This window comes from Tupaia chinensis, unplaced genomic scaffold, assembly GCF_000334495.1.
Source record: "Tupaia chinensis unplaced genomic scaffold, TupChi_1.0 Scaffold000207_1, whole genome shotgun sequence".
Classification (NCBI taxonomy): Eukaryota; Metazoa; Chordata; class Mammalia; order Scandentia; family Tupaiidae; genus Tupaia; species Tupaia belangeri.
In genome coordinates, this window is record NW_006159682.1 from 3,372,882 (window position 1) to 3,381,756 (window position 8,875).

General features: G+C 41.3%; 2 protein-coding genes across 8 annotated transcripts in view; both read left to right on the forward strand.

Moving 5' to 3' along the window:
* Positions 1-7,076, forward strand: part of BEND5 (BEN domain containing 5) — a 56,933-nt gene extending 49,857 nt beyond the window's left edge. For all 6 annotated transcript variants that reach the window (XM_027771348.1, XM_027771349.1, XM_014587365.2 and 3 more), the window contains one exon: positions 6,631-7,076. In XM_027771348.1, coding sequence (XP_027627149.1) covers positions 6,631-6,788 — 158 coding nt within the window. In that variant the 3' untranslated portion in view covers positions 6,789-7,076. The remainder of the gene's footprint in view (positions 1-6,630) is intronic.
* AGBL4 (AGBL carboxypeptidase 4) overlaps positions 1-8,875 on the forward strand; it is a 1,284,896-nt gene that overhangs the window by 1,021,289 nt on the left and 254,732 nt on the right. The window lies entirely within an intron of this gene.

Below are 8,875 nucleotides of genomic sequence, written 5' to 3' on the forward strand. Positions count from 1 at the left end.
TCTGTCTGTCTGGCGAGCGCACGTGCCCTATAGCGAAAACCTCTCAAAAAAAAAAAAAAAAAGATAAAAAAAAATCTCTTCAAAAAACCCCAAATACACACACACACACACACATACACATATGTAAGCTTCTTAACATGTCATAAAGCACATTCATAATCTGGCCCTTAGCTATACCTCCAGCTTTATTTTTCAGCAATATTCATCTTGAACTCTGAGTTGTGCCCATAATGAACTACCATATTCCCTAAGCAAGCCTTGTTCTCTCTCACATTGGGAAATTGGCAAGTACTATTTCCAGTGCCTAGAATTCAGGTCACATTACCCACCCCACACAGATGCTGCTTTGCCCAGCTAAATGATCTGCAAGATCTGCCCAGGTGACCCTTCCTTCAGGAAGCCATTCTGACCTTTGTGGATAGGTGAATGCTTCTGTCATACGTCCCAGAGCACCTAGTGCCTGTTTTCAGTTCACTTTCTACTGTATCTTTGCCTGTTTAGGAGCCTTGTCTAGCAACCCCTTGGAGACAATATGCCTTGCCACATAAGTGAATGAGAAAGAAATTGACTTGCCCAGGGCCATACAACCTATTAGAGACAGAGCCAAGCTGAATCAGGGTTTGGGACTTCCTGTCATTGCCAGAGATTTCTTGTCTTACTGAAATACAGTGTTGATTTGTTTTACTCCAGCCAGGCAGTCTGAAGTCTGTCTCTCATCCCACCATACAGTCGCCATTTTTAGCCTAATTATTTGAGTTATTTCAGATTGCATTTGGCTGGCTCTCTTCACGCAAGCTGCCTGCTGGATTGAGGTTGTTTGTATTTATTTTGTATGATTTTATTACATTTAAGCACATTTGCCATATACAAATGGCAAAAGCCTTTACGCTCACAGGGCTGATGAGGACTCCCCCTTCTCTTTGATTTTAAAATCATTCTTTACCAGATAGCAGAGAAATGGGGCTAATATTGGCACTGCCTTAGAAACATGAAAGCAGAAGGCTGAAGGAGAGTCTTGTCTACTGACAGGCTCCAGAATGACAGTTAAACCTTATTAAGGCCAAATGACCTTTTGCAGAGTGTCTGAGTTTTCTAAATGAGCCACAGCATTGCGTTCTGGTTAATTTTTATAACTTTTTTAATAGGACACATTAGTGCTGTTATAAACCTTGTTAATTAAGCAATAATCTCAAATGCTTCCTTGCAGAGGGAGATATTCCCAGCAACTGCAGGTGATTAATATCTAGAATCTAACGAAAGTCTTTTAATCAACTTGAGGGGCCATTCAGTGCTGTTACCCTCAGGAAATAAAAGTGATTGGAATTCTGTGGAAGCCCCTCTGGAAACCTTTCTGCTTTTGTGCCTCTCTTTCTGCCTCTTCTTTGACTCCTGGTGGGGGCTCTGTAGACTGGCATGCCCACTCTCCTGCCTTCCCTTTCTCGCTTCTTTGCCTTTACCTGCCTTTATTATCTTGCAAACAGCCAGAGACCTAGAGCTAAAAAATCTCCTTAGATTATCAGTTTGACATCCTACTTTCATAGATAGTGAAACCGAGACTCAGAGAGGTTCCCTCTGGCGATGTTACAGCATCTGAGGTTAGAGCCACATTTGAACACCTGAACTTCTCAACACAGGCTCTTCCACACTTGGTTCAGGTTCCAGCAAAGTCACCAAGTGATTGCTTTTTGCTGGGTCAGGGTGGAGAGAAAGACCCATGTGTCTCAGTCTGGGAGGGGAGCTGATATAGTTACAGTTTGACGGAGAGAAAAACCAGACAGATGTGGGAACAGAGTTGTAGGAGAAGGTAGGTCCTAAGAAGGCTGAATCTGGAAAAATGTGAGGGACTTAGGCAGGCAAAGGGTAGGGCCAGGGTATTCTAGGCAGAAATGAGCAAAGATATTGTGCAAGAGCTTGGAATGGAGAGAGGACTGCAGGTGGGTATGGCAGAAGTGGCATTGTCAGATATTCGGTGAGAGAGGGAGACAGGACAATGAGGCTTTTGGCAGGAAAACAGTGATTTATTAGTGCCATCTCTGGCTCAGAAGATTCACATCCAAAGACTGAGCCCCGAATTTCCAGGGGCCCTTGCCCTATAGCAAAAACCTCTCCAAAAAAAGAAAAAAAAAAAAAAAATCTCTTCAAAAAACCCCAAATACACACACACACACACACATACACATATGTAAGCTTCTTAACATGTCATAAAGCACATTCATAATCTGGCCCTTAGCTATACCTCCAGCTTTATTTTTCAGCAATATTCATCTTGAACTCTGAGTTGTGCCCATAATGAACTACCATATTCCCTAAGCAAGCCTTGTTCTCTCTCAACACACACACACACACACATACACATATGTAAGCTTCTTAACATGTCATAAAGCACATTCATAATCTGGCCCTTAGCTATACCTCCAGCTTTATTTTTCAGCAATATTCATCTTGAACTCTGAGTTGTGCCCATAATGAACTACCATATTCCCTAAGCAAGCCTTGTTCTCTCTCACATTGGGAAATTGGCAAGTACTATTTCCAGTGCCTAGAATTCAGGTCACATTACCCACCCCACACAGATGCTGCTTTGCCCAGCTAAATGATCTGCAAGATCTGCCCAGGTGACCCTTCCTTCAGGAAGCCATTCTGACCTTTGTGGATAGGTGAATGCTTCTGTCATACGTCCCAGAGCACCTAGTGCCTGTTTTCAGTTCACTTTCTACTGTATCTTTGCCTGTTTAGGAGCCTTGTCTAGCAACCCCTTGGAGACAATATGCCTTGCCACATAAGTGAATGAGAAAGAAATTGACTTGCCCAGGGCCATACAACCTATTAGAGACAGAGCCAAGCTGAATCAGGGTTTGGGACTTCCTGTCATTGCCAGAGATTTCTTGTCTTACTGAAATACAGTGTTGATTTGTTTTACTCCAGCCAGGCAGTCTGAAGTCTGTCTCTCATCCCACCATACAGTCGCCATTTTTAGCCTAATTATTTGAGTTATTTCAGATTGCATTTGGCTGGCTCTCTTCACGCAAGCTGCCTGCTGGATTGAGGTTGTTTGTATTTATTTTGTATGATTTTATTACATTTAAGCACATTTGCCATATACAAATGGCAAAAGCCTTTACGCTCACAGGGCTGATGAGGACTCCCCCTTCTCTTTGATTTTAAAATCATTCTTTACCAGATAGCAGAGAAATGGGGCTAATATTGGCACTGCCTTAGAAACATGAAAGCAGAAGGCTGAAGGAGAGTCTTGTCTACTGACAGGCTCCAGAATGACAGTTAAACCTTATTAAGGCCAAATGACCTTTTGCAGAGTGTCTGAGTTTTCTAAATGAGCCACAGCATTGCGTTCTGGTTAATTTTTATAACTTTTTTAATAGGACACATTAGTGCTGTTATAAACCTTGTTAATTAAGCAATAATCTCAAATGCTTCCTTGCAGAGGGAGATATTCCCAGCAACTGCAGGTGATTAATATCTAGAATCTAACGAAAGTCTTTTAATCAACTTGAGGGGCCATTCAGTGCTGTTACCCTCAGGAAATAAAAGTGATTGGAATTCTGTGGAAGCCCCTCTGGAAACCTTTCTGCTTTTGTGCCTCTCTCTTTCTGCCTCTTCTTTGACTCCTGGTGGGGGCTCTGTAGACTGGCATGCCCACTCTCCTGCCTTCCCTTTCTCGCTTCTTTGCCTTTACCTGCCTTTATTATCTTGCAAACAGCCAGAGACCTAGAGCTAAAAAATCTCCTTAGATTATCAGTTTGACATCCTACTTTCATAGATAGTGAAACCGAGACTCAGAGAGGTTCCCTCTGGCGATGTTACAGCATCTGAGGTTAGAGCCACATTTGAACACCTGAACTTCTCAACACAGGCTCTTCCACACTTGGTTCAGGTTCCAGCAAAGTCACCAAGTGATTGCTTTTTGCTGGGTCAGGGTGGAGAGAAAGACCCATGTGTCTCAGTCTGGGAGGGGAGCTGATATAGTTACAGTTTGACGGAGAGAAAAACCAGACAGATGTGGGAACAGAGTTGTAGGAGAAGGTAGGTCCTAAGAAGGCTGAATCTGGAAAAATGTGAGGGACTTAGGCAGGCAAAGGGTAGGGCCAGGGTATTCTAGGCAGAAATGAGCAAAGATATTGTGCAAGAGCTTGGAATGGAGAGAGGACTGCAGGTGGGTATGGCAGAAGTGGCATTGTCAGATATTCGGTGAGAGAGGGAGACAGGACAATGAGGCTTTTGGCAGGAAAACAGTGATTTATTAGTGCCATCTCTGGCTCAGAAGATTCACATCCAAAGACTGAGCCCCGAATTTCCAGGGGCCCTTCCTTTTATTCATTTTAGTCTCTTCATCCCCCTCATATGGTTATACACACTTTTACATACTTTGGGTTGAGTGACTATATAATACGATTGCTACAAAATTATGCAGGTATGCACTGGGCTGCTGGGCTGTCAGATAGCAGGTACAGAGTTACTAAGTTGCTATGGAGACAGGGCTACAAGGTCACGACAGGTTGCACATGTGTACTTAAATTCCAAGTATGTCCCATTATCTTCCTTTGTTCTGGAAGGCCCCCTTACCACAATGGAACTGGAGAGACAGAGCCCCATCATTCTTGTCACTCAGTCCTTATGGAAAAGCCACGACAGAATGAATGCAGGCTTAGTCAGTCTTGAGAGGAGTCAGAAGGCAATGGAGGTCAATCAAGTGCTCTTGAAAGCATCTTTGCAAAGCCCTTCTTGGGGAAAAGAGTGGGTGCCCCAGAGAAGAAAAGCTTATAGTATTTGTATCTGCATTTTGGATGGCCACAGGAGGCACACTGGCTCAGAGAAGGGCTCAGTGTGGGGGGAGGTCACAGTGGGTCCCAATTCCCTTTCTCTGGGCCTTGGTCTTCTCCTAAACAGGTGGAGAGAATAGCCCAGTTAGTCTTCATGATCCCATCTAGTGATGCCATTCTGCATATCTGAGAGATGGGCTGCTTTGGTAAAGATAAGATTTTGCTTATTCTACATGGCAATTCCTTATGATCACATTGTCATTTCTGTTTTATAGGTGAGGAAACTCATGCTCAAGTTAAAAGCTTTTGCCCATGATTACCCATTCCCTAGTCTTTTTATATCTGAAATTTTTGTATCCTCTCAAGTTTCTTTGGAAAGGCATTCAGTCAACATGTATTTATTTAATCTCACCCTCATGCCAAGCACTGTGGTAGGCCCTGAGAATTAACAGCATATATTAGGTTGTCGAAAAAGTTAAGACATAATTTTTTTTCTGTGCAAGAAATGCATCGCGACTTTGCTGACAACCCAATACATAAAGTAATTATACAGTACAATGCAGATACAGTGTTTCATACAGTTTGAAAAAATCTTGTAAAATGTGTACCTGACATGCATCATGGCAGCCTTAAAAAAGATTCTCTGTGGTTTATTATCCTTTTTTATGAGGGGAGGAATCTAGGGCAATTATTTGTACCAGCTCCCCAGGCTTAGAAGTCAGCTGAAATCAGCCTCCAGCCAGGCCAAGGCTAAGGCTGACTCATTGTGCTTCATCACAGCAAATGGTAGACTCAGTAAGAGAGTGTCTGCGCCCAGCTTCATTAGTAATCCTCGCAATGAGAAACCACTTCACACTCACCAGGTTGTCAAAAACTTAATAATGTGATAGTGTCAAGTACTATTGAAGATATGGGGCAACCAGTACTTGCATGCTGTTGGGAGTGCCAGCCAGCATGCCGCTCTTGAAAACAGCGTAGTAGGCTTTACCTAGCAAAGGTGACACGCATGCATCCTAACGTTTGACAGTTCCATGCCTACACTGATCCTGGAGAATATTCTGCGTGTGTTCCCCAGAGACATGTGCCAGGGTGTGTGTAACTACACAACCAAGTGTGCATCGACAATAAAACGGATGAACACATATTGTGGTGGTCATACAGTAGAATACTGCTCATGAGTGAAAACAAATGACCTGGAGCTATATACTTCATTATGAGTACATCTCAAATGTTACGTGAGTAGCACTAAGTGGAAAAAAAAGCAAGTCAGGAAGATATATAAGGGGGCTTCAAAAAAGTTCATGGAAAAATGTTATTAAAGAACAAGTTTATTCTGGTGCAAAAAAAATTTTGAAATCCATGCATAGTTTTTTTCTTGATATGCAATTTTTTTAATAAAATAAACTTTTGAAGACCTTCCTCCTCAATAGACTACGGGCACATTTGTAAAAATGCTGAAAACAGGAAAAATACTATGTTATTTAAAAATATATATACACATATTTTTAACACTAACAAAAAGAAAAGCAAAAATTCAGGGGAGTGGTTACTTCTGGGGAGGAAGAAGGGAGGATAAAATTGGGAAGGAACACCTAGGGATTTCAGAGAAACCAGTAATGTCCTGTTAAGCTGGGTGGTAGACATACAGACACCTTATCATTATTTTTAATGTGTATATCAGCTCTTTTCTAAGCATACTTTATGATTCAGATTTTAAAATATAGCTATGCCAGATATGTGAATTGGTATTTCAGAAGAATATCAGGAGACACATTTTCTTTTCCCCTCTTAAAAGATTTGTACTGAAATTCACCATTAATCCTTGGCCTTCTTGTTTCTTTTCCCTGTCTAGAGTGTTTGTATGACAGAATAGCACAAGAAACTGTGGACGAAACTGAAATTGCACAGAGACTCTCCAAAGTCAACAAGTACATCTGTGAAAAAATCATGGATATCAATAAATCCTGTAAAAATGAAGAACGAAGGGAAGCAAAATACAATTTGCAATAAACTTTGGATTTTTCATAAAGCCTTTGTGTTTTCCTTGAGTGACGTGTGATTTGCAGTCGATGGTGCTGTTCAGATCAGACCCCGCCATGCATGGTGGTGTGTAGGCAGGGAGCCAGTAGGGTTCTGGGGTCAGTGCTTGCTCTGAACTTGGACTTCCTACTCCAAAGTTGGCAGATGGATTTCCTGAATCTCAGACAGCAGTCTGGCGCCAGTCTTATTATGGGCATGGGGAAAATACTCTTTGTGGAGGGGGATAAGATATCTCTGGGTTGCAAACACTTGACCAGGATTTGAATTGATATTTTTGTCATCCAAGGACTTCTCTCTCTGTTCCTCTATTTTGTTCTATAATAAAGCTTCATTATTTCTTTGATGTAGATGATCGTTATCCTCATTTATTTAGAGTATTAAGTGTACAGCGGAGGTGACTAGTATGTTGTGCATATAATGCCTTTCTTTCAGAAGAGGAACCTTCAATCTGAAGAAGAAATATGTAAAAGATACAGTTGCCATCTACAAATCTAAAGAGCTGTCTCGAAAGTAGATTACTTTCTCTGACTTCAAAGGGCAGATATTGGACTGGTCGTCTCTCTCACTCAAGATAATCTGAGTTTCAATTCCCCTGATCATTTGAATCAGTCTTGGTAAAGGGATGTAGGAGGGCGATAACATTAGTTGTGGTATAGGGTTAAATTCAGGAAGTAGGGGTGCCAGCATGTGGCATGCTAGTTAAGGAGCTGGACCAACCATGGCCAATCATGCTTCAAATCCCAGACCTGATGGCTTGAAAATCACACCCAGCATATGTGAGGGTGTGCCCAAAATTCCGAGAGGAGAATAGAAGGGGAGGCATTGCAGTGTGGCCTTCCTACCCCCACCCAGAAGTGATTTTTCACTTTCCCTCTCACTGTCTCTCTTTGTCTCTCTCTGGCAAACACATACGTCCTATGATAAAAACCTTAAAAATTTGAAGAAGTTAGGGCAGTGTCATCTGGTACCAGTTCACTGGTGCCATCTTATATCTCAAATGATCTTTCAAGTTACAGAACTGTTATCTCTCTTCATTCTGCAACTGAGTTTCTAAAGTGCCTGGCACCTATTCTGGCAACCACATTTAATCTTCCTGTTGATTTGCACTTTTGGTTCTGTAACACGTGTGAAGTAAGCAGAGTATGTCGGAAAGGGCAAGGGCTTTGGGCTAGTATTCCGGGCTCCATGCTTGGCTCTCCTGCTTACTTTGGGCTTAACCTGACCTCTCTGAGATTTAGTTTTCTGTTCTATAAAAAGAAGATAATACTTACCTGCACAGTTGCTAGAAGCGTTCAGTAAATGTTTGGTGTTGTTATTTTCTTTATTTCTGATTATTGGCTTTTAGCCATTGGTCAGAAAACTTTGGTCTCTGGTTTTTCCATTAATTGGTGGTCAATAAGCAAGGGGAGGCTGCCACTTTGAGAACTTGTATTTTAGTAAAGAAAATAATCCACTGTAATATGAAATATTGTATGTTTGCTTAATATATATATATATGTGAATTTTCTTTTATGGTATTTTCCTCATTCTTCACAATCTCACAGTGTAAGCTTGGACCAATCACTTAAATTTCAGGGTCTTTATCAGTATAATGAGAAAAGTAATGCTTCCCTTACAGGCTGTGTGGATAATTAAATAATAATAACAATAGATATTTAAGATTTGCCAGAACTTTTCTAAGTATTTAACATAGTATAACTTGATTCATCAGGTAAGTAAAATTCTTGACACTTCATAGATGTTTAGTAAGTTCTTGTCATTATGTTCATTTTAATGGTGCTGAGCAGCTTGGGTATGAGTAGTGTAGAATGCATGAGAGATTGGGAAGAGGTATGCACCATTGTTATCCTTTTTCTTTTTGGTCCCTAATGACAGAGGTAGAGAAACTGAGAGGGTCTATTCATTTCCCTTCAAAGGCTAATAAAATATAGTACCTGTTTTACAGATGCATTTAGGTTAGTGGAAGAAATAGTTGCGGAAATATCTATAATAAAAAGGCCCTTGTGGATGTGAAAGTGCTTTGTGTATTGTATGATGCCTATGTTAGGGTCAGAACA